This window comes from Hyla sarda, chromosome 5 (assembly GCF_029499605.1).
Source record: "Hyla sarda isolate aHylSar1 chromosome 5, aHylSar1.hap1, whole genome shotgun sequence".
Taxonomy (NCBI): Eukaryota; Metazoa; Chordata; class Amphibia; order Anura; family Hylidae; genus Hyla; species Hyla sarda.
Genome location: NC_079193.1, coordinates 306,088,581 through 306,115,918, shown reverse-complemented (window position 1 = coordinate 306,115,918; position 27,338 = coordinate 306,088,581). Strand labels below are relative to the sequence as shown.

At 38.9% G+C, this 27,338-nt stretch overlaps 1 protein-coding gene across 12 annotated transcripts in view; it reads left to right on the top strand.

Moving 5' to 3' along the window:
• EYA1 (EYA transcriptional coactivator and phosphatase 1) overlaps positions 1 to 27,338 on the top strand; it is a 95,498-nt gene that overhangs the window by 12,486 nt on the left and 55,674 nt on the right. Inside the window, exons 4-10 of one of the 12 annotated variants that reach the window (XM_056522129.1) lie at positions 628 to 693; positions 8,070 to 8,147; positions 13,541 to 13,607; positions 18,229 to 18,374; positions 19,952 to 20,089; positions 25,632 to 25,714; positions 26,197 to 26,383. In XM_056522129.1, coding sequence (XP_056378104.1) covers positions 628 to 693; positions 8,070 to 8,147; positions 13,541 to 13,607; positions 18,229 to 18,374; positions 19,952 to 20,089; positions 25,632 to 25,714; positions 26,197 to 26,383 — 765 coding nt within the window. Of the gene's footprint in view, positions 1 to 627; positions 694 to 3,598; positions 3,663 to 8,069; positions 8,148 to 13,540; positions 13,608 to 18,228; positions 18,375 to 19,951; positions 20,090 to 25,631; positions 25,715 to 26,196; positions 26,384 to 27,338 lie in introns of those variants that run through there. The other 11 variants (XM_056522130.1, XM_056522131.1, XM_056522139.1 and 8 more) reach the window with 11 other exon arrangements.

The following is a 27,338-nucleotide window of genomic DNA, read 5'->3' as shown; positions in this document are numbered from 1 at the left end:
GGTCTCGTATTTTGTAATAAAAGGGTTCATTCATGATTGGTCCTTAAATGGTTCTTGTTAATTCATATGACTCAAAATGATGCCAAAAATGTATCGGTTAATATATGTATATGCATCATTTAGATCAACCGGCAGCAGATTAGGCAATTGATTTCCAAATGATGTAACTTTCAAATTAAATAAAAATATATTTTACTAAAGCAACCCCTTAAAACAAAGCTTTGAAACTTGTTATTATTCTTGTTTAAATGCATCCACAAACAAAATCCACAACTTACATAGGTAAATATGTTAAGTATTTAATGTTTCACACAAATAATGTTGTAAAGATCGGAAGCATTTTATTTTTTTTATTTTTTTTTTGCATGGCACTTTTTTTTATTTATTTGCTTACATGAGAATGACAAAGCTTTGGCTTGTTTTCCATTTTTCATATCTTACGTCCTTTATAGAGAAATGTTCTCAAACAGTCCATCTGGGCTAAAGTACAATTCTAGAGAAAACAGTAGAGCAGCCAGCTCCCACCAAGTCCAAATAATGAATTATTTACACAGAAAAAGTATTATTAAAGGACGATATGCTTGAAATGATGCCCAACGGGTTCTTTTGTTTGCCTTTTGCCTTCAGGGGACAGCATGACTCTTCTGAACACTGCAGACTGGTTGCTATGTGCTAGTATGCAGACCACTGCAGGTTTGTGTACATTTTATGAACAAATATAATATTTATAAGCATGCTTTGTATATTGCTTCTTATTAGAGGCACCATTGAAATATATGTCTATGTGTGATACAGAATTTCAGCATTCAGTTATAATTGTGTTTGCATATATATGTTATAAATCCTTTTTTGTATAGTAAGACTCTGCTCAAACATTAGAATTAGATCTAATGAATATTCTTGCTTTGCGCCAAAGATGCGTTGTGGGTGTGCAGTGGATCTGCAGCAGATTCACAAGAGGATTGGCCCCATTGTCATTCAGTGGAGCTGATCCTTGGCATTTCCAGCCGCAATAAGTGACATGTGACTTATTTGTGTTGTGGACATACTAAAATCTACAAGTTTCAGAAACCTCTTTCATATGTATGGTATATGGCTTGTCATCCAATCTGCAGAATTTTGCATCAAATTTGACACATGTGCTTGGGCTATACTATGTCCATGTAGACAGAATTTGTCAGAGCCAAATAAATATTGAAAAATAAGCTTGTAAGTAGTAAAGATATCCATTGCAGTGTGTGGATAGAAGTGTTATAGACATTAAGGTACGTATCATCATTCCTTACTTATGTAGTATAACCCCATCTGTGATACAATTGCTGTACCTGATCAGGGGCATAGATATAAAGAATGAGGATTATATAGTTTTATCTGGGTCATGGTGCCTCATGGGCCAATACAGCCTTCAGAAAATGAGAGGACAGAAATACTACAAATTGCAGATGTCATATAGTTCTGCCTTGGAGCTTGAGAGTTGGATAGCTAAATCATAACCAATGTGCAAGCTAAGTTGTGATCTGATACATATACTCTTATTTATCAGTACTTGGACCAGGTTATAGCAACCTATTGTTATTATGAGACATAATTTTTGTAAGAGCAGTCTGGTAGCATCTTATTCCCTTCTCATTGACTTAGCACACATATGTTTGAGACAGCTAAGAGTGATAGCTGTTGGTTGAATGATGATGTTGAATGGATCGCTGAAGGTTGGATGGTAAAACTTGATGGGAATTTTCTTTCTTCAGCTATACTATGTAACTTTCTATTGTACAATAGTAGTTTTAAAGTAGTCATAGACATCAGATATTTGTTTGATAAGCTACAATGGCTCTCCATAGCCATTATTCTGGCAACCAATCTTACAAGTACAACATTTTCTTGCTAAATCTTTATTAAAAACAATTGTGTACTTGGCTTCTATAGAGTTTGCTGAATGGGCTCTATTTTCTCTCTATACTTGTACACAGCCTATATGGTTCTCACCTTGTACTTGTGTGCCACCTATATAATTGTCTTGTATCTGCTCTAATTTTTTCTTGTCTGTGTAAGTTTTCCTCCAAGGTTTCTCTCCTCCTGTTTACTCTTAAATTGGTGTGTAACTCATTCTCCCTCCATGCTGCTATCTCTAACACTGAGAAAGCAAAATGTCTACCTAACAGACTGATCTTTTCTTTCTTTCTTATGTGAGTAGCAGAAAAAAAGGTTAAAATTACCGTAATAAAGACTATTTAAAAGGTTCTCCATTTATTAAACAAATCAACCAAAAAATGCATATGTATCCAAAGCCTTTAAATACATAATTTTATTCATTTATTTTTATTACTGATATGAATAAATCAATCAGCTTAATCCACTCTGCAAGCTCATATAATGAAATAGGCAATATGGATCCACAGTGAACCTTCAAAAAATATATGGCAGAAATACATGCATAACAGTCACAAAGTAAACACGGTAAAAGCAATGCACATATATCAAATTATTTAAAACCTATAGTGAACTTTTAAGTGAAAGTCTTCCTATTTAAAATAATAATATCCATGAATTGGTATTTTCACCAGAGTGTTTCCATTGCTAGAGACTGTAAGCTGATCAGATTTCTACCTAATGGACAATGGCCAAATGCCATCAAAATATTCAGGTTCACCCTTATCCATCAAACTATTTAGGGGCTTTAGCAATTTAGTTTGAAACACTATTTTTTATTATATTCAGTTCAAATATATTTAAAAATTATAGCTTCAGCTTAGTTCAGTGTATTAAGTATGAGTATCCACATAGGGTCTAAAAGTAATTGTACATTTCTTTATTTCTTTAAGTTCTAAACTTTATTTCTCAGATGTGTTTATAGAGGTAAAGAATTTTAAATCCTTCGTACAGACATAAAGTTAAAGAGATTGTCCCATGATTCAATAGGACTACCATTATTACCATTTTTCTTTTAGATGGTAAAACATATTTATTATGTTTTATTATGATGCATATTTGATGACCTCTCTGAGCTAATGTGTCTAGAGGGAATTAGAAGAAGCTGCTTCTAATGAACTGATTTTTATTGGCTGGCCTCCATATTAGTAAGAAAAACATTGTACATCAAGTATCTGGGTGGTTGGATAAAGCATGTGTGACCATCAGCTCTGATATAAAAGGTGGACATTCTAAGAGGGAATCAAAAGAACAGTAATGTCTAAATAGGGTATTCAAGATAACCCCCCCCCACCCATAAAAAAAAAAATGCTCACCTGTCTTGATCACACATAGAAACAGCAGGTGGACATTATACAACAGTAGTGAGCCGGTCAACATTGGAAAGGTATAAGATCAGTAAAGTAAGAATGAGGGATCAGTGCAGGAGACAGGGAGGAAGAAAAAGACAAGTGAAGAAAGAAGCATTTTTCAAAGTTTCTTATCGCTATTTAAATACATTTTATGGGAAAGAATAAAAATGATGGTTATACTTTTAAGGGGTTGCCAGGCAAAGAGTGTTTTTTGTCTACAAATCTGCCCAGCCTGGATGCTTAAAAGGGTTGTCCCATCTTTTCATTTCAGTTTTCTTGCCAACTCCTACCTATTTGTAGCCTGGCCAGTGGTCAGAAACAGCCAAAGCAGAGATGATGCTAAATTTGCGCAACTCCTAGTGACTTCTATTAAGTATTTGTGTAAGTATTGTTATAGCCAATGAGACTTACACAAATTGTGTAACTTCCCCACTGTGTCTGACATTTCTGATCACCTCTTGGTAGACAGGCAGGAGCTGGAAGGAAAATTAAAACTTGTATAAACAAAAACAACAGCCTGTTATCGCGGTGCCCGGTGTCCGCTATGTTTCCCTTCCTGATGCCGTGGTTAAAAGGTCACACTGTCAATGAGATGGGACACCACTACGGTCACAGTGATTGGCTGAGCAGCTATGTCTAACATTGACCCCAGCATCCGGTCCTCGCTGAACTTTACTTTTTGGTGCTGGGGTCAGCTTGACACATTGGGAGAGATTTATCAAAACCCGACCAGAGGAAAAGTTGACCAATTGCCCATAGCAATCAATCAGATTGCTCCTTTAATTTTTGAGAGGCCCTTTCAAAAATGAAAGGAGCATTCTGATTGGTTTCTATGGGCAACTGGTCAACTTTTCCTCTACAAAAGTTTGGATAAATCTTCCCCATTGTGCTTAGCTAATCACTGGCCGCAGTGGTGTCTTGCCTCAGACAATTATTGGCTATGTGACATATTAAACACAGCACCAGCAAGTGCATCGTGGCAGACATCTGCTGTCATTACGGTGACTGCAGTGGAGAAAGTGGGGTAAGCACAGTAATTTTTTTTATTGATTAAGAGGACAGCCTGTGTATATAAAAAAAAAATTGTCAGACAACCCCTCTGCATTTTAGGCTGCTTTCATACTATAAAGTTCTTCCATTTTAAAGAGCCGTTATAATGTTCTCTTATGAAAACCCTTAAAAATGGCCGTTAAACGGCCATTACATAATCCCATGCGGCCATTACAAAATCCCATTAAAGTCTATGGAATTTTTACACTATCCGTTTTAACTCCTTATAGCCCGTTATTAATAACAGATATTATTTTGTGACTAGGGAAAAATAGTGCATGCACCATTTTTTCTCCCGTCACAAATAAAGTTTGTTATTAATAATGGGCTATGACAGGTTAAAACGGATAATGTAAAAATCCCATAGACTTTAATGGGATTTTGTAACGGCCATTTTTAAGGGTTTTCATAATGCAACATTATAACGGCTCTTTAAAATGGAAGAACTTTATAGTGTGAAAGCAGCCTTAAAAAGAACATTGTTTTCTTGTTGGCAACCCTCATCTTATAGATATATCTATGCTTAAAACACTTGTAAGTCCTATGTTTATACAGACAATGAGGCTGCAAATTGTGCTGGTTTACTTTGTTTGAATCCACCCCTAGCTTAAAAAAGTAAATCACTTTAGATCATAGAGATAGCACGTCTCACTGGCAACAAACTAATGACTAGGGCTGTACTGTACATATTACTGTCAGACTGGGAAGACTGATGAAAAATAGCCTTTTCTGTTTGTAGTCTAACATTTACAGAAACATCTACCATTCAGTATCAATATTTTGCAGAACATTGAGCTAAAAAGGTTGTCTATAATTGTTTTACTGTATTTTTTTTTTGCCTATTATAAGCAATTTTCTTGAGAAAAAAAAGCGACTTTAAAATTAGTTTTGCATGATTTTTTTTTCTGCTGCTCCACCTAGCTGGCCGCAGCTGTATATAGCTGTTGTAAGCAGAATTTAGCCCATATATGGTTCTACCTTTATATTTCTGTCTGGAGACCAAAAAAAAAAAAACCTCTCTAGAAAATGGATCTTGCATTTTGCAATATACTTGATTTAGTATCCTCAGCTTCTATTTAACATATTGCAACTGCAAAAATTCACAGTCCATCGTATTTAAGTTTTTTAAATGGCCAGGCAATTGGCTTTTATTGGAGAAGCCATGTCTGGCCACATATTTTTCATGCAGGGAAAATGGAGTATAACATGCAGAGGTTTAATGTGAAGTTCCTAATGCAAAACTTTTAAAAGTGACCCTTACCTACCATGTACCATATAAGGCTGGGTTCACATCACGTTTTTGCCATACTGTTTTCAATCAGTTTTTCTAAAGACAACCGTATGGCAAAAAAAAACGGACGGAACAGTATGGGAAAAAGTAAACCGTATGCGTTTTTAAACCATATACTGTTTTTAAAATTGCATACGGTTCCGTTCGCTTTTTATTTTAAAAAAAACATACATTTTTGAAAATTTTATTTTAAATAAATTAATTTTTAAAAATGTTAACTTTAGGATGCAAATGCGCATGAGCAAAGTAAAAACCATATGCGTATGCGTTTTCCATTGACATCCATGTAAAAAAAAAACATATGTGGTTGCAGTACGGTTTTTAAACCAGAGACAAAATCGTGGTCAACCACGGTTTTGAGTACGGGAAAAAAACGTATTGCAATCAAACCGTCCGCAACCTGATGCATCCGGGTGCATACGGTTTTCCATTATTTGTCTATGACTATGGTTTTCAATACAGTTCCATACGTTTTCAATAATAAAAAATACATACGGGAACCGTACTTGAAAAACTTGATGTGAGCCCAGCCTAACACTAGTGTCGTCTTATGTGGCAGAAGAGTTACATGTTGACCGTTCAAAACAATGGCTGACCATTTAATGAATCGAAGAAGTGCTCTCCAATGGATATTGTACTGTTTACAGCACAATGTAATGAGTGATAAGTCTACAGTAAAGGGACAACAATGGACAGCAATGGTTGCTATATAAATTAGATCTATGTTGGCAGATCCAGACAACTTTGGCTGCCCCACTATAGACAATGAATTGTCAACTAATCACATCAAAATAGCCTGGATTTGTCAACAAATGTATAATATCAGTAGTCATGCTCACTCATTGGTGAAGATTGTCTCTTAAAAAGTGCAAATTTAGGTGGAATTACCCTGCATAAATTTATAACCATAACCATGTATAGTCATAACTATACTTCCCTCAGCCCTGCCCTAAAGCTTTATTCTGTCAAAGAAAGTATAACTCAACAAGCGTCACCTTCAAAAAACATGCAGAATTTCTATATATTTAGCTGTCAAACAGAAGTTCCTTCTTTTTCTTTTCTTTCAGACTAACCTTATTTTCTTGTGTATGTTGCCTCTTGACTATATAAACAAAGTTTATTGAGGGCACACATGAGTACCTGTCACCAAATAAAACCAAATTAGCAGACACTTTCCCATGTAACATAAAAACGGCCACTAGGTGGCTATGTTCTGTTCCCTGACACAATTGATACAGTGAGTTTGGTCTCCTCCCGGCCTGGCAGGAGTCCAAACTCAGGAAATGTTTCTCTGTACTGAGTTTGATTGTCAGCTGCACAGAAAGTGAAAGCTCTACAGATTCTCACAGAAAGCTGCACAAACTGAAAGCTGAAGGAAATCCTCACTGAAATCTGCACAGACTGAAACATGCACAGAGCCTGAGGTATTCTATTCATCACAATGCTGCAACCATGTGAAAGCGGAAATGCTCCCCCAGCAGGCTTCAGTGATGTCATGCCTGCTGGGAAATTGCACTGAGCAAGGAGAAAGGTACTATACACAGCTTTTTAAAGCTCTGAAATTTTTTTAAAGGGCTGGAGGGGTGTTAGTAGTAGTTAGGGAACATAGCCTGAGTTAGTTTAGAACAGTTTATTTGGTGACAGGTTCTTTTTAAAGTTTCTAATGTTTTTAAGAGTCTAAGCAATTCTAAGCTTAAACTCTGATCCTGATCCTTAAAACTGTAGGTATGACTATTACCACTTTTTTCACATACACAGAATACATGCGGTTCATACATGAGAGATTTCAGATAGGCATGTACCAAATTACTTATAGTACTTGGTTGGTCTGTAAATGTCGTTGTTCTGGGAAAGAAGGAAAAGTTAAAATGATAAATCAATGACAAATGGCAGATATGTCCTTTATGGTTCCCATAGACATGAAGGTTTGACTCAACCAAGCATTCATGTGTTCTGAATGGAGAAAGGATGGATAAGCTACTGCCAGGCTCCTCTAGTGGTAACTTATCTTTCCAAAACCAAAAGATCTTGCAGTTGAATTCATGTCCAATCCTTTTCCTCCCCAACATCCTCTGTTGGGGGAGAGTTGGGAGGTCCACATACACATTAGACTATTGGCTGGTCCCGACAACATGGGTAGGAATGTTCAACTTTTTTCTTTCCTGGCTACTATTGACAGGATGTATATCTTTTCTTTGGTATGAGAAAGTTCTCATATATTGCTATTTGTCCACCATGCTTGTTAACCTATTCAACCATCTAAAATCTCCAGTGTATGGCCATAGTTGGCCATACACTGGAGATTTTAGATGGTTGAATAGGTGTAACTGTGGTAACACTTCAGGGACTGGATTATCAGATTTTATTAACAGAGTTCTATGCATAGTATTATTTTCTGACCATAATTCAGTACTCACGTGGTGTAATAATTGCTGTTATATTTCTAGTTAAAACAGAGCCAATGAGCGGCAGTGACATCACTGCAACGACTGCAGACGTATCTTTAGACAACTACTCAGGGTCAGGTAAGTGAGGCGTTATGACAAGGTGACGATGTGTCTCCTTAAGTTATTGCGTAGCATACAGTGACAAAATGATATGCAATTTATTTGCTTTACAGACCTGTCAGTTCACAAGTAATACAGTTCTGTCCAGCTGAATTATAGAGTATAAATTATTGCACATTCTCCAGGGGCAAAAAAGACCAAATGGTTCATAGTGACCTAACTTTGTAAATTTCAAATAATAAAAAAAAAAAAAAAAGAACATTACGAAAAATTTGAGGAACTGATAAAGTTCTGAGAAAAGTGTGAAAGTGAAATAGATTACCCGAACAGCCTACACAGTCTATAGATAAGTACTGCAGTTCACAAATACTTTATGGTATGTTGCAATACCCCATGAAAACACAACGGTCCGGATTTATCACTCTGCCTATAACCAAAACTATCTGGTTTTGCACATTAAAACGAATTACAGCTCAGCTTTAATAGCTTAAAGGAGTATTCCAGGCAAAAACATTGTATCCCCTATCAAAAGGACCCCCTGCGATCTCCCTGCAGCAGCCCGCATTCTATGCATAGCTGCGTCTGAAGTTTCGGAAACCTCCGGGCTTCCGAGACGGGGATGTGTCGTCACGCCACTCCCCCTCCATTTATGTCTATGGGAGGAGGCGTTGTGGCCCCTCCCATAGAAATGAATGGAGGGGGCGTGGCGTGACATCACTTCCCCGTCTCGGAAGCCCGACGGGCCCCCCACTATCAGACATCTTATCCCCTATCCTTTTGATAGGGGATAAGATATTTTTGCCCGGAATACCCCTTTAATAAAAGTCTGGTATAATAAAAACTGACCTGAGATGGGCTGCTATGGTTAAAAACAGACAGTTTTGGTTTTTTGCAGATTGTTATATCTTGGCCAATGTATATATTTCTTATACCTTTAGTAGGCAGTTAACACATTCCTGAAGATTACCAGCATGACTCAATTATGACCTGATTCAGTTGCCTAATGAGTTGGGTGATTTGCTGTACAACTTGTGGGCAAAGTTTTTTTTTTTTTAAACTTCAGCATGTTAGCCACTATTTTTGTTCAAAATGTGTACATTTTTCTTAGTAAATCTCCTCCAGCATGTTCCACTAGTACTATACCAAGGTCTGCTATGTAGCTTAATTTATTTAGCTGATGTGTTTGTGCCTCCATTTTGAAGTTGGTAATACCATTGTTGTAGTTCACTAATGGGCCTGATGAAGGATTGAAGCTACTGAATTGTTTCATCAGTTGTTTATCTTTGTAGTTCTCCTTTTGGATATAATGCTTTAATAATATTTTTGAAGAGTGTTGCTTGTTTAAACTCTGAAGCTTTTTGCACCTTCTAAAGTAATTGTAGGTATGGAATTTAAAGGCTATTTTCGCATAGCTTCTTTAAGTGACTTAGTGTTCATGTATATAAAACAGCTTTCGTTGGAATTTATATTAGTATATAAAATATTTTAAAATTTGTATGGATTAGGAAAGTGTGATTATGGGTGTAATGTGTCTTCTTGAAGAGATTGCCAAACTGGCATGTGAAGTCTTATGGGCCACAAGTGTTCCACCGGGGGATAAAAATGCAAAGTAGCTCTTCCCTAGGAGGAAAATAACTTGCTGATATATAATCCACAGCCATTTTTCAATGTTGTTAAAGAGTCTAGCAGAGATGCTGCCTTGTCAGTCAGACCGACGGGATACAGACGCCATAACCGCGTACTCTGCCACTGCAGTTCCCGACATCTCGCCGACCGCCATTGTGGTCACGTGAGTCAAACCCAGTAGCAGGGCTCTGCTCTGGGTAACCAGCACACCTATTTCACTTTCTCCTTGGTTTTGCTCTAAGGGAACTGTGTTTGTTTTTGTGGACTCTGTTCAAGTGTTGGTTATAATTAGTGCACTTCATCATTATTTTTGTTGCACGTTGCTGGCCTATTATTTGATTTTTTGCTTGCACTTTTTGCATTTGCACCTTATGTATTATTGTTTACATTCGGTAACGCAGTATTAACTTTTTTTGTTTGCCCTGGAGCCCCTGATGAACCCATTAACTTGGGGGAAACGCGTTGGGCGGGCTTTACACTTGTTCTAGTTTAGGGGCTGACCAAGGGATAGACCGGGGCAGGGGTCGTCCTTCCAAGGACGAGTGCCCCGACAGCTCCCTGAGCGAGCAGGGCTAGTGGGCACAACATCTCCCCTGGTAGGGCACACTAGGGTCCGTGTCCCACCCCACCTGGTCTCCACCTTTTCCCGGTCACCCCACTTGTTATCCATACTCAGGCCACTGTACCTTTTGACTCCAACTATCATCGCTAGTTGTGGCCTCTGGGCCTTGATCCATTTCCTTGTTGTTCGTATGTCAGTGGGGTTTCTGTTATTTTATTAGCACTATTAAACGTTATGTTTTATATGTCCTCACCCCTTCTGTGAACCGATATTGTTAGCAGGGTATTGATTTCGCTTTTTCTGTGAAGTAATGCCTTGTCAGTAGGTGACAAGTTATCTTCTTTCTGGAGGAGAGCAACTTTGAATATTAGGTACGGTAAAGGCATTATCCCTTTTTATAAGAGATTACTTGTAATCTGTTAGGGAACATAAACCAAGAAATACATTTCTCTTCATCAGCACCATAGGGAAAATAAAGCATTACAATGGGCTGTCGTGGCAATGCATAAATAGGCTTGATCATCAAGAAAGCAGCTAATAAGCAAATGATGACCCCTTCTTGTAGATTTAAAGGGGTATTCTGATGGCTCCCAGTCTTCCCCACTTACTGCTACTTCCTGTGACAAGTTGTCCCCACAGGAGCTGCCTGATCACACAGTCATGACTGAGTAGAGTCACCATTGTGGTTAGTGGTCAGCTGAACTGGCAGTTCCTGCTGTGACAATATGCCAAAGGAGCAAGGAAGAAGCAGCTGGGAGCAGGAGCCATCAGACTTGCAGAAGCAGGGGATCGGGGCAGGTGAGTATGGTTCCTTTTTTGCGTTTTTAGCAGCCTAATTTTAAAAGAAAAATGTAAAAAAAATGTACTTGAATATCCCTTTAACCCCTTAACGACGCAGGACGTATCGCGTCGGTCCCGGCGCTCATCAACGGCCGGGACCCGCGGCTAATACCACACATCGCCGATTGCGGCGATGTGCGATTTTAACCCTTTAGTGAAACTGCTTCTAAAGTGAAACTGAAAGTGACCCGGCTGCTCAGTCGGGCTGTTCGGGACCGCCGTGGTGAAATCGCGGCGTCTCGAACAGCTGATCGGACACCGGGAGGGCCCTTACCTGCCTCCTCGGTGTCCGATCGACAAATGACTGCTCCGTGCCTGAGATCCAGGCAGGAGCAGTCAAGCGCCGATAATGCTGATCATAGGCGTGTTAATACACGCCAGTGATCAGCATAGGAGATCAGTGTGTGCAGTGTTATAGGTCCCTATGGGACCTATAACACTGCAAAAAAAAGTTTAAAAAAAGTTTTAATAAAGGTCATTTAATCCCTTCCCTAATAAAAGTTTGAATCACCCCCCTTTTCCCATAAAAAAAATAAAACAGTGTAAAAATAAATAAATAAATAAACATGTGGTATCGCCGGGGGCATAAATGTCCAAACTATAAAAATATATCATTAATTAAACCGCACGGTCAATGGCGTACGCGCAAAAAAATTCCAAAGTCCAAAAAAGCGTATTTTGGTCACTTTTTATACCATTAAAAAAATGAATAAAAAGTGATCAAAAAGTCCGATCAAAACAAAATCATACCGATAAAACATCAGATCAGCGCAAAAAATGAGTCCTCATACCGCCCTGTACGTGGAAAAATAAAAAAGTTATAGGGGTCAGAAGATGACATTTTTAAACGTATAAATTTTCCTGCATGTAGTTATGATTTTTTCCAGAAGTGAGACAAAATCAAACCTATATAAGTGGGGTATCATTTTAACCGTATGGACCTACAGAATAATGATAAGGTGTAATTTTTACCGAAATATGCACTGTGTAGAAACGGAAGCCCCCAAAAGTTACAAAATGGCATTTTTTTTTCGATTTTGTCGCACAACGATTTTTTTTCCGTTTCGCCATGCATTTTTGGGTAAAATGACTAATGTCACTGCAAAGTAGAATTGGCGACGCAAAAAATAAGCCATAATATGGATTTTTAGGTGGAAAATTGAAAGGGTTATGATTTTTAAAAGGTAAGGAGGAAAAAACGAAAGTGCAAAAACTGAAAAACCCTGAGTCCTTAAGGGGTTAAAAAGTTGAAAATCAGTTTCCTCTATCAGACAACTCCTTTAAGATTTACATAAAGAACAAGTCATTCATAGTCAATCTTTCATCTCAGCAAACGTCTTACTACAGGTGTAAACTATTTTCTATGGTGCAAAATGTATCGGTGATTTTTGTGTTCTAACAGTCTAATATTTTTTTCTACCTATGTATAATTAATAATGCATTAATATTTCATCACTAGGCATTAGACTGCTTCTAGACACCTTAGTATAAAGTCAAAATAACTTTACAAAGTTTGTACATTAATTATTTACCTAGCATTTGGTTACATGTACAATTATTGCTACATTTTGACCAGTGCACTTATTCATTATGCCAATTGTCTGCATTTCTTTCCTATTTTGAACAATGCAAAAAGAAAAACATTGCCATAATAGCATACTGCTTACTAAAATTATCCCCCCTCCCAACGAATCCCACCTAATACTCATAGGGAGGCATCAGCTTGAAGCCTGTGTAGAGCTTAGAGATACCTTATATTACCTTGTATATTCTTCATGTGAATGGCATTCCCAAGTACAAGGGATTTGGTGAGCATGGTTATAAGCCTTGGAGCACTTACAGCTTTTCAGCTCTCTAGGAGTATTAAGAGGGAACTTGTCAAATGGACATGTATACATCACTTTAACACTAAAATTTAGGTTTCTTTGCTTATCAAGATGGAACTGGTAACTAAATGTGGCCTCTGGTATCTACATATCTATAGATCTGGAGCTAGTTTTTCATGTATAGATCTAGATGGCCATAAAAAAAGAATCATCTATTCATCTATGTCAATATATATGTATATATATATATATATATATATATATATATATATATATATATATATATATATATATATCTTCTGCCTGTGTTATCAGCTGTTTCAGTTACAGATCTGGTGTTAGAACATGTTCTATGCCGGTATTCCCATGAAACAACTGTGTTCTGTGTCATCAAAAGGCTACTTGACCACATAGCGACCAATCCAAATATTACAAAAATATTTCTGGTTTCTGACAAGGCATATTAAAATTTTGTGATATTTACATGTTTACTATTCTATTACTTTTAAATTGATATTTAGTTATTTTTTCTCCTTTGTTTCCTTTTCTATCTGTAGTAATTGGAAGCAGTGGATTTAGCCCCAGACATACGCACCAGTTTTCCCCTCAAATCTACCCATCCAAGTAAGATTTAATTCTTTCTAATGAAATCAACAGATGGCATCCATAAAGCTGTCATTGCATGTTTTTTTGTGTATTCCTGCCAGTTCATTGCAGAGGGATTCTAGCATATTGCACTGTTGTGCTCTAAGAGACAGCATCGGCATTAGGTTTCCACCTTTGCTTGCTCTTATGTCCTTTGTCCTGTCTCCCACTGTTTCTTGAACTTTCTTAAACTCTTCCTATATTTTCCTTTCCAACTCAAACACTGAATTTCCTTTTATCCATATTTTTCTTTCTGTCTTGCCTCTTTTTCTGAGGTTGTGACATGTCACAAATTAAGATGGGGGTCACATTGGTAAGGTGTGTAAGTCAGGAGACACCTCCAATGTTTAGAAGGACAAGGTTCTACTTCCTATGTTGATGCCTGCATGAATATGGGCATTGAATCCTATGAGTGCTCTCATAGTTTACACAACAATAGGGGCATTCTGGCATATCTGGCATTCTGGCATATCTGGCATTCTGGCATATCTGGCATTCTGGTATATCTGGTTTGAAGCATTTTAACCCCTTAAGGACTCAGCCCATTTTGGCCTTAAGGACTCAGACAATTACATTTTTACGTTTTCATTTTTTCCTCCTCGCCTTCTAAAAATCATAACTCTTTTATATTTTCATCCACAGACTAGTATGAGGGCTTGTTTTTTGCGCGACCAGTTGTCCTTTGTAATGAAATCACTCATCATATCATATAATGTATGGCGCAACCAAAAAACACTATTTTTGTGGGGAAATTAAAACGAAAAACGCAATTTTGCTAATTTTGGAAGGTTTTGTTTTCACGCCGTACAATTTATGGTAAAAATGACATGTGTTCTTTATTGTGAGGGTCAGTACGATTAAAATGATATCCATTATTATATACTTTTATATTATTGTTGCGCTTAAAAAAATCACAAACTTTTTAACCAAATTAGTACGTTTATAATCCCTTTATTTTGATGACCTCTAACTTTTTTATTTTTCCGTATAAGTGGCGGTATGGGGGCTCATTTTTTGCGCCATGATCTGTACTTTTTTTTGATACCACATTTGCATTTAAAAAACTTTTAATACATTTTTTATAATTTTTTTTAAATAAAATGTATTAAAAAAGTAGGAATTTTTGACTTTTTTTTTTTTCGTTCACGCCGTTCACCGTACGGGATCATTAAGATTTTATTTTAATAGTTCGGACATTTACGCACGCGGCAATACCAAATATGTCTATAAAAAATGTTTTTTACGCTTTTTGGGGGTAAAATAGGAAAAAACGGACGTTTTACTTTTTTATTGGGGGAGGGGATTTTTCACTTTTTTTTTACTTTTACTTTTACATTTTTTTACATTTTTTTTTACACTTGAATAGTCCCCATAGGGGACTATTCATAGCAATACCATGATTGCTAATACTGATCTGTTCTATGTATAGGACATAGAACAGATCAGTATTATCGGTCATCTCCTGCTCTGGTCTGCTCGATCACAGACCAGAGCAGGAGACGCCGGGAGCCGGACGGAGGAAGGAGAGGGGACCTCCGTCCGGCATTCTGAATGATCGGATCCCTGCAGCAGCGCTGCGGGCGATCCGATCGTTCATTTAAATCGCGAACTCCCGCAGATGCCGGGATCTGTATTGATCCCGGCACCTGAGGGGTTAATGGCGGACGCCCGCGAGATCGCGGGCGTCGGCCATTGCCGGCGGGTCCCTGGCTGCGATCAGCAGCCGGGATCAGCCGCGCATGACACGGGCATCGCTCCGATGCCCGCGGTTATGCACAGGACGTAAATGTACGTCCTGGTGCGTTAAGTACCACCTCACCAGGACGTACATTTACGTCCTGCGTCCTTAAGGGGTTAAATATAAAAAAGCAACCACATTAACCAGCCTCAATACTGCATCAGTACCAATCAGATGGCTACTTGACCCAGCTCTAAAATAAATGAAAACCATACTCACCTGCTACAAACCCTCCGTGTTGTCATTCAGATGACTACTGGCACCATTTCTGGTTCTTTTTGCTGCTGCCTGTGACATTGTTGTCCCTGCAGAAACTGCTCACTGAGGAAAATACTGACCAGAAAAGTTACCCACTTCTTTCAATGATTAGCTAAGTGGGCAGTTTGTGCAGAGGAAACACATCACAGGAAGCAAGAATAAGTGGAGAGCAGGGACCAGTAGCCATCCTAACAGCAGTGATGGGGGATCAGGAAAGGCAAGTATAGTTATTTTTATCATTAAAGCACCCTAAGCCCCTGCCCCCCCCCCCCCCCCAAAAAAAAAATAAAAAAAAATAAAAAACAATGGATTGCCAGAATACCCCGTAACAGTATGTTCACATTGAGGACATTTTAAAAATATTTCCTCACTGAATTCTCCAGTGGATTCCCCAGTGAATCTTCCTGCTCCATGGTAAATGTCAGTGCTTATGTCCAAGTGCTGTCCCATTGCCAAAAGGGACTTCTCTGACAGATTTTACCAGAAACATGTGCATCTTTCTGGCAGAATTCAGATCTGCCTTGGAAATTCCACAGCAGGAATTCTACTGTTTACACACAGCATTGAAGTAAATGGGATGGGATTGTGCTGCATGTCAAAATCTGAGTAGAATTCCTTGAAGACATTCTTTGCTGATTCCACCTTGCATTTCCATAGTGTGAACATCCCCTTTAACTGTGAGTCCACCATTGTAAGCAAATGTACCTCAATTGTTCCTGTTTATACTACACTGCTAAAAAAAATAAAGGGAACGCTAAGATAACACATCCTAGATCTGAATGAATGAATGAACTAATCACATGACATACTTTTGTCTCTACATAGCTGAATGTGCTGACAACTAAATCACACAAAAATTATCAATGGAAATCAAATTTATAAACCCATGGAGGTCTGGATATGGAGTCACACTCAAAATCAAAGTGGAAAACCACACTACAGGATGATCCAACTTTGATGTAATGTCCTTTAAACAAGTCAAAATGAGGCTCAGTAGTGTGTGTGGCCTCCACGTGCCTGTATGACCTCCCTACTAGGCCTGGGCATGCTCCTGATGAGATGGTGGATAGTCTCCTGAGGGATGTCCTCCCAGATCTGGACTAAAGCATCCGCCAACTCCTGGACAGTCTGTGGTTCAGCGTGGCGTTGGTGGATGGAGCGAGACGTGATGTCCCAGATGTGCCCAATCGGATTCAGGTCTGGAGAACGGGTGGGTCAGTCCATAGCATCAATGCCTTCCTCTTGCAGGAACTGATGACACACTCCAGCCACATGAGGTCTAGCATTGTCTTGCATTAGGAGGAACCCAGGGCCAACAGCACCAGCATATGGTCTCACAAGAGGTCTGAGGATCTCATCTCGGTACCTAATGGCAGTCAGGCTACCTCTGGCAAGCACATGGAGCGCTGTGCGGCCCCCCAAAGAAATGCCACCGCACACCATTACTGACCCATTGCCAAACCGGTCATGCTGGAGGATGTTGCAACAGAACGTTCTCCACGGCGTCTCCAGACTCACGTCTGTCACATGTGCTCAGTGTGAACCTGCTTTTATCTGTGAAGAGCACAGGGTGCTAGTGGCGAATTTGCCAATCTTGGTGTTCTCTGGCAAATGCCAAACATCCTTTACGATGTTGGGCTGTAGGCACAACCCCCTGTGGACGTCGGACCCTCATAGCACCCTCATGGAGGCTGTTTCTGACCGTTTGAGTGGACAAATGCACATTTGTGGCCTGCTAGATGTCATTTTGCAGGGCTCTGGCAGTGCTCCTCCTGCTCCTTGCACAAAGGTGGAGGTAGCGGTCCTGCTGCAGGGTTTTTGCCCTCCTACGGACTCCGCTACATCTCCTGATGTACTTGCCTGTCTCCTGGTAGCGCTTCCATACTCTGGACACTACACTGATGGACACAGCAAACCTTCTTGCCACAGCTTGCATTGATGTGCCATCCTAGATGAGCTGCACTAACTGAGCCACTTGTGTGGGTTGTATACTCTGTCTCATGCTACCACTAAAGTGAAAATACCGCCAGCATTCAAAAGTGAGCAAAACATCAGCCAGGAAGCAAAGGAACTGAGAAGTGGTCTGTGGTCACCACCTGCAGAACCACTCCTTTATTTGGAGTATCTTGCTAATTGCCTATAATTTCCAGTGGTTGTCTGTTCCATTTGCACAACAGCATGTGAAATTGATTGTCAATCAGTGTTGCTTCTTGAGTGGAAAGTGTGATTTCACAGAAGTGTGATTGACTTGGCGTTACATTGTGTTGTTTAAGTGTTCCCTTTATTTTTTTGTGCAGTGTATTTTGTAATACAAAAGTAGCTTTTACAATTGTTACCTATACTTTATGCATCTTTTTCTATGACAAAGCATGTGAAATGCTCTTTGCCTTATTATTCCACTCATTTCCTGGACTCAGTATGCCTTTTTGTTATTTCTTTTTATTCACTACTCTACTCATTTCCTGGACTCCATATTAAATATTTAAGCTCAGTATACTTATTTTCTTACTTTTTAATTCAACAGAGAAGTAATGTTGATGAAGATGTTGACAAGCCATTATTTTTAGTAAAGTATTTTTCTTCTTGTTTCTGTATTTTTAATAGCAGAGCTTACCCACATATCCTGCCCACCCCTTCCTCACAAACGATGGCTGCATATGGGCAGACTCCATTCCCCACAGGAATGCAGCAAGCCACAGCATATGCTACATACCCCCAGCCAGGACAGCCCTATGGAATTCCTCCTTACGGTAGGCAGTCTGTCATTCATTAAATTGCACTCTTTCCATTCTACCTAACTTTTCTTCTTGATGGACATATGAAGGTTCTTTCAACAAACTGTAATATGCACAGATATATTTTTCCACATCCAGAAAAGTATATTTTATGATAGGCAATGTAAACTAATGTATATTAGTTGCATATCATATATATATATATATATATATATATATATATATATATATATATATATCTTGCAAACATTAATAGGTTGGACTTTGAAAAACTATATTTTTCACGTTTGCTCGAAATATCAGCAGCATCAAACAGGATATATAGATAACGTCAGGAAAATATACTGTGAGTAGGTCATCTGTAGCTTTACAGCTGTTGTAGTAACATTTCCCAGAATACTTTACAAGAATTGCTCTGGGTTTCAGCACTTATCAGTAACACCTGGTCCTCAGCTAAATGTATGATAGCTTGAGATGTTGTATTCAAAACAGGCTGAATAGAGTCTGGACATTTTGCAATGTATATTACTTGTCTCACGTGTCATTTAAATAGCATATTTCTGGTATTGACACTATGCATCCGATGGACCTGCCTCTGCTTTGTGACTTTTCCTCTGTCTTCCCTTAGATTGAGCTTTCATGACATAAACAGTGTAACTCAAGGACAAACCATAGAGATGGCCCATGCTTGTGCTTTTTTCATACTTTTAGTTAGATCTAAGCAGAGTTGCAGGGTGTAGGTTTTGACTTCTCATAGTCCTTCACCTATGCTAAGAATTGAGGTATAAGTATCAGGACCTCCCTTCCCAGCATGTAGGTGTCTGCTGAAATAGAACAGTGTTTGTCAACTATAGATATTTTACATGGTACTCATCCTTAGCTATGCATTCTCCTGATGTTCTTTGATATGTTGTTTATTGCACTCCATTGCAGTCTTTTTTAAGGTTGATGTAACGTGAAAACTCCTCCAAACCAAGTAGAGTCAAACAGGCGCTTGAGACCAAGATAAAATCGACAGTTTTTCTTTATTCCCACAATGCAACGCATTTCACGGAAGTTCCGCTTCATCAGGCAGCCTGATGAAGCAGAACTTCCGTGAAACGTGTTGCATTGTGGGAATAAAGAAAAACTGTTGATTTTATCTTAGTCGCAAGCGACCTTTTGCACAAGGTGGAGTGGCTGCAGAGACCCTATTATACTACATCTATATCCATGGTTGTACTTGGACAGAGTACAACCACTTCTATTAAGCGCATGTTCATATGTTGCGTTACCATTGTATCCCGAGATATCACACTTCGGGGCGCATCCTGTTGTTCTTTTTTTTTTTTTTTTTTTTTTTTAAGGTAGGGTCAAATGTGCTGTGTTTTCCTGCGTATTTGCTACTGCATATTTCCCTACCCATTGAAGTCAATGGGTAGCAAAATATGCGGCTGATATTGCTACCCATTGAATTCAATGGGTAGGAAAATATGCAGCAGCAAATACGCAGCAAAATACGGCACGTGTGACCTTACCCTAAACATATTAATGCAAATTAATATTTCTTTAACTGGATTTGGACACAAATCTGATGTTACTAACTGATTTAGGTGCATTGTGGGCAGGCATCAAGACGGAAGGAGGATTACCGCAATCTCAATCCCCAGGACAGACAGGATTTCAAAGCTATGGTTCAAGTTTCAGTGCTCCTCAGCCAGGCCAAGCTCCATATAGTTACCAAATGCAAGGTAGAGGAATTTTCTTAATTTATACTATTGTTTAACTGTATATATATAGCATATTGACTTAAATAAAAACAATATTGTTTCTTGCAATGCTTTTCCATATCATGCCAGCACTGTTTTTAGAATATTTGGCCTAAGGACTCTGTACCACATTGTAAGTGTTTGATGTTCTCCAAATAACACTTCTGTCTCCCAGTCTTAATGCATATTGATCCTGGGCATGTCAGAATCTGGTGAGGTCTCTGCACCTTTGAACTGTTGGCTGAGTAACCACAGTGCTGCTGGACTGACCATCTGATACAAAGTCCCTTAAGTGAGGCCACTCTGCTTGATCTGCTTTACAGATGGTTGAAATGCAAACAATTGATGCCATTTGTAAAGGTGCCCTTCAGCTGGCTAAATACCATGCCATTCATGTTCTCCCAAAAAGTATTTTCTCAGAGCAACACCTTCATACAGTGAATGTAGTAAAAATGTCAATGTGGTATTCAGCTTCTTCTATAAATATGTTTGTTTTCATTACCATAAATAATTAATGTACAATTAATTAAGAATCCAACTCAATCAATTAGAAATTGTATTTTTTTTTTTTTTTTTTACCATGTAGTTCCTATTGCGGTGTAGTTAGGAATTAATACAGTAATGAATAATGATATCTAGCTAATATATATATATATATATATATATATATATATATATATATGCAAAGCAGCTCATCACACCACCTTCTCAGGTAGTATGCCCTAAGATCAGTTACTTCATAACTGGAGACAGAGCTGATCTTAGGGCATACTACCTGAGAAGGTGGTATGATGAGCTTCTTTGCGTATTCCTTACCCAGAAAGCCTGCAGAGTGATAATGGCATTTTTGAATCTGTGTTCTACACCAGAAGCAGTGCAGGAGAATACCTGTGTATATATATATATATATATATATATATATATATATATATATATATATATATACATTATCTATATAGATATTATCTATATATATATATATATATATATATATATATATAACATTTTTCTTCCTTTAAATATATATATACACACATATATATATATATATATATATATATATATATATATATATGTAAATTTTTCTTCCTTTAAATATAAAATGAAAATAATATATATATATATATATATATATATATATAGGTATATATATGAACATATAAATATGTATAATATATATATATATATATATATATATATATATATATATACACATCAGTTTATGTGACATTTACACATTTTATATACAAAGTAGCCTATTTTGCAATAGTGTTTTCTCACAAAAGTGCAATTTAGGCAGTCATTGTAAAGGCCAACTGTTCTCTGTAAAGTCTATAATGAAAACAGATTTTCGGGAAAGTACTTTATGTTTGTGTCTAATGGCCAGGAACCGAGAGAGACATTTTAAAAACAGTGCAAATGATGTCTGAACAGCAGCAAATGTAAAAAGGGAAAAGATCTGGGATTAAAGAGCCCATCTGGCCTTCATAGAGCTTTCCCCAGAGGACGGCACTAACTTCTGCCTTGTATATTGTACACTGATGATAGACATAGCCCATGGCAAGAGAGCTGATTATAGGAAGCAAATGAACTTCTGTTCAAAGTCTCAGCGAAGACCTATGTTGTAACCATGAAAACAGAAAACCCAAAAAATAGAGGTTTTCCCAGAATCCAAATACATTGTATTGTGGGGAATTTTTCTATAACTGTAACAAAAGTTTTGTCAAGAGCCCAGATGCCTTTTTGTGTACATAACAAATGCCATAACATTACACTTGCGCAGTCCTTAGTTTTTTGTGTACTGATGTGTTGTTGTAGTTCTTGCTCTCTCATATGAGAAAAGTGGAGAGAAAATAAAGATATATATTTACATATAAAGATTACACATTTTCATATATACAGAATTGTTTCTTGTCTAATGTCACTATTGTTGTCAATGTAATATTACATGTCAGGTTTCATATAGTTTACAGTTAAGGTTTTTTTCCCTAAATGTGAACTATACTGTATTAATAGAAAAAAGGATGTGTAGCTCCCTTAGGGTTGAGGGAGTATGTACCCAAGGTTAACGGTGATGCCTTCACTCAAAAAAGGCCAAAACTGTGAGTGGTGCCATTTTTTTAAACTGTATTAAAAGGGTACTCCACCCCTAGACATCTTATCCCCTATCCAAAGGATAGGGGATAAGATGTCTGATCGCAGGGTCCTGCTGCTGGGGACCCCCGCAATATAGCATGCAGCACCCACCTGTATCTGCTTCCAGCAGCGCTGGAGGTTCTGTCTCCCGACCACGGGAACGGAAGATCATGACATCACGACCCCGCTTCTGTGTGATGTCAAACCCCGCCCCCTCAATGCAAGTCTATGGGAGGGCGCGAAACAGCTGTCACGCCCCCCTCCCATAAGCTTGCATTGAAGGGGCGGAGCGTGATGTCACAATGCTCCAGACCCGTGATCGACAGTAATCAGACCCAGAGCGAACACGCTCCAGGGACTGATTTTAACGGGGTGCAGCGTGCAAGATCACGGGGGATAAGATGTCTAAGCGCTGGAGTACCCCTTTAAACCTGACATATCATATGGACACATTGGACATAACATACTTGTTTATTAAAATGTTACTCCTTACTGACTGCTGTAAAACTGCCTTATAATAGAACTAATGGTGCAGCATGGTTTATGGGCATGTGAAAATAGCAGTGGTCATAAATGGGTTAAAAGGAGTTTTTTTGGCATTAAAAAAAAAAATATCTGTGTGCAGGAAATCTAGGTCATTCACAGAATATTATTAGTGGAACATTCCAATATAAATATATTGTGAATTGCCTATAACACCAGTTTCTAATATAATGTAAGGTAGGTGCTAAGTTATGCCTACTTTGAATATTAGGTTTACCACCTTGCTTAAAAGGGTACTCCATCCCTAGACATCTTAACCCCTAACCTTTGGATAGGGGATAAGATGTCTGATCGCGGGGGTCCTGCCGCTGGGGACCCCCACGATCACAGCTGTGGCATCCCAGACAGCCGATGCATGGAGCGAACTTCGCTCTGTGCCGGATGACTGGCAATGCGGGGCGGAGGCTTGTGATGTCACAGTCACTCCCCCTCAATGCAAGTCCATGGGAGGGGGTGTGATGGCCGTCACGCCCCCTCCCATAGACTTGCATTGAGGGGGGCATGGTTGTGACATCACGAGCAGGGCATGGCTGCTGTTCATCACAACCCTCCGGCGCTGCACCAGATGCTCTAAATGAACGAAAATGAAATTTGAGCTTGCATTGGTTGCTTTGGAAAATCCATAAAATTCCACAAGGGACAAAGAAAAAAAATATTTTCAAACTATTCTCACCGTCAGGTCATACACAGAGCTTCGAGATAAACTTTGATTTGTATTTTCCTGTTAATGGCCACCTCACCTGATGCAATGTTACATTAAGATGACTTTTATCAATTGGAGTTTAATATTATCTCATAATTCAGAGAATGGCATTACAGCCAAGTCATATAAACATACTTCAGCTATCTATATGCATAGGCAATGTGAATTATTGACCAGTCACAAGCACGTATGATACTCTGCAAACAGCTACAGTCTATTTGTGACCATTTGACGTTCCATGCATTCTAATGTAAAGCCACTGGCTTCCACAGTGTTTCCACGAGATGCTACAAGGGAGAGTGAGCCAAATGTTATACATTCCTTTTCTGTCATGGATATGTCCAAATGCCTGCATTTACAGTAATAGTAAAATATCTTCTACAGTCATATAATGAAATAATTGTATTTAAAGAGGTTATACCAAGATGCAACAGTATCCCTTATTTACAGGACAATTGTGCATGCATGGCAAGCTTACCATTTATGAGGCTTCCAAACCTTGCTCCACAGTAGATTTACTTTAGCTTAAATTGCAGAAAAAGTTAAAGGGGTACTCTACCCCTAGACAGGATAGGGATAGGGGATAAGATGCACCCAGCATTTGTTTAGAGCGTCACAGTTACGCCCCATCTCATGACGCCTCGGTCATGCCTCCTCAATACAAGTCTATGAGAGTGGGCGTAACGTCGGTCCAAATTTGCTACCTGCACTGAATGTCTAGGGTGCCACAGCCAAGATCGTGGGGGTCCCCTAGATGTCTAGGGTGGAGTACCCCTTTAATGGTGGTTATGATGGAAGGGTGTCAGAACACACAGTACATTGCAGTTTGTCTACTGGAACTGGAAGCATCAACACTGAGCATGTGGCAAGCAGAAATGGACCATGGAGCAATGCCTGGTCGGATAAATCACAGTGGCTTACCAGGGAAGGGATGACACTAGGATACATTATGGGGAGCAGAAAGTGGAGGCAATGAATGACCTGGGCAATATTCTTCTGGGAAATCATAGATCCTGGTATTCATCTTTGTATAACTTTGATAATTACAACCTACCTAAACATTATTGTTGACTAAGTACACCTTTTCATGCATAGTTTTCCCTATTGGTAGTGTGCTCTTTCAGAAGGACATAGGGCCCTGCTATGCTGCACAAATTATTTAAGGATTGCTTGAGAAACATGACAAATGTCATCAATCTGTAGAATTAAAGCAATCTTTCCCGATCCCTCTGCACAGATGAACACCTAGCTCAGTCAAGCATTTATGTGTCTAGAATGGTGAAGGTTTGGTTGACACATGTCTTATGTGTATGGCCAGCTTTAAAGGGGTACTCCACCCCTAGACATCTTATTCCCTATCCAAACGATAGGGGATAAGGTGTCTGATCGCGGGGGTCCTGCCGCTGGGGACCCCTGCAATCTCCCTACTGCACCCGGTGTTCATTTAGAGAGTTGGGTGCAGCGTCGGAGGCTTATGATGTCACGGCCATGCCCTCCTCGTGACATCATGGCCACACCCCCTCAATGTAAGTCTATGGAAGGGGGCTTGACAGACATCACGCCCCCTCCCATACAATTGCATTGACGGGCATGGCCGTGACATCACAAGCGAGCGTGACTGTGACATAAGGAGCCTCCACTCCACATCACCAGTCATTCAGAATGGAGCAAATTTTGCTCCATGCACCGGATGCCTAGAGTGCTGCAGCCGAGATCGCGGGGGGTCCCCCACGATCAGACATCTTAACTCCTATCCTTTGGATAGGGGATAAGATTTCTAGGGGCGGAGTACCCCTTTAAGGATTCTTCAACTAATGTCTTTGTGCCAGATACTAAACAAAACATTTGGTGATCTTGTGGAGTCCATGCCATGACAAGTCAGTGTTGGTGACATCATAGGGCCCAGACAATGTTAGGCAGATTGTTTTAATGTTATGGCTGATCAATGCATATACATATTAAGTCCCCATTAGACAAAGATCTCCTAGGAAAGAAATCAGGGTTTCTTCCCTACTTGTGCATTTCAGGAATGGAGTAAACCTGTTGTATCTAGCCGACACATGGAGTCCATTGATGTCGCAGTCTGGGAGGTCTGTGTATACACATTTCAGTAATTTGAAGCATTTTCTCCTTTCATTTCAGGGAGCAGTTTCACCACAGCATCAGTAATCTATGCAGGAAGCAATTCACTCACAAATTCAACAGGATTTAATAGCTCCCAGCAGGTAAATGTTGGAGAAGAAGAGATATTTCACTTGTACACAACAAGCCTTATATTCCTTCTTCACTTTTCTTCCTTCCTTTTCTATCTTAATAACTCCTATGCCGTGATGTTGTCCTTCCAACCTCCAAGTGTTTCTCCATGCTGTGTATAAATCCAGACTTAATTCCATTGCTGACAGATGTACTGCAGTAATGTTCTTGTAATGCGATGGAGAGGTACCATGTGTCTGGCCACCCCTCATACATTTGTATTGCGTTTGTATATCAGTCTGGGTTAAATAGATACATTTGCTGCACACATAATATCTTACAATCCTCTACACTTACTATGTCATCAGTTACCATGTGCCAACAAGCTGGTCAATAAATTCCATGTGGGAAGTATCATCAACATATGTTTGTACTTATATTTTGAAATATTTTCTCTAAAGTAGTAACATGTTAAACAAACCCTGATTTGGTTTCACTATTCTTGTGTCTCAAGGAATATCCATCGTATCCCAACTTTGGCCAAACTCAGTATGCACAGTATTACAACAGTTCTCCATATCCATCACACTACATGACAAGTAGCAACACAAGTCCCACTATTCCCTCAACTACTGCAACGTACCAGCTGCAGGAACCACCATCTGGTGTCACCAGTCAGGCAGTAACAGATCCTTCCACAGGTATTTATTCCACCATTTATCACTTTGCTGTGCTCATTATGATCAAGGATTCTTGTTATTTGTCTGTGTGCCTACCTATGTCCACATACTGTTTGTTATTATTACATTTGGACACTTTAAAAAGTTAAGAATTATCTATCTTCCTACCTACCTTCCTTTATCTGTTTGACTACCTGTGGAACTGGAAACATCAAAGAAAAAGTAAACTTTGTATGATGGGATCTATGTTTTAAAGCAGACTTGTTTTACAGGAAAACAGGGATGCAATTAAGCCAATGGCTTAGATAAGGCTAGTCATCACGATTCCGGGCATGGCTTTTTTATTTGTCCCTTTCCAGTGCTGACATATATGCTTTTTGTTAAAATGCATATGATGTTCAATTTCCCAGTGTTCCCCAGCATGACAAGAGCCCAAGGTTAGCCAACTCATCTCTGATCACCTGCTTCTACATACACCTACGCCTACCCTCTTTTATTGACAGCGAGTATGGAGCCGATGAAGAAGAGGAGATGGGCTGGCTAAACCGGGGCTCTTGCCATGCTGGGGAATACCAACTGGGCACTTGAGACTCATTTACATATTAATCAAAAAGCTTAAATATCTGAACTAGAAAGGATCATGGACATAATAAAGGTATTCCCGGAATTCTCATGAGAATCTCTATCAAGCTTAAGTCTTTTTTTTTTCTTTTTTTTTAGACCATATTGTCCTTTGAGTGTTTCCTTTTTCTTTTAATGATTTTTTCTTTAGTTGTCCATGACATTCCTAGTAGTGTGCTTCATCTTTTTCCTTGTCTGAAAGTCAATGCTTCTTCCAATGAGCAGGGTCTGCTCATATGCCAGCCACCTAAAATAATAGTGGATCATCTTATCATTTCTTTTGTAATTTTGTCATATGAGCTGACTGTTGTGTAATATTGTGTGTAGATGTTTTGTTATTAATATTACTAGTGGT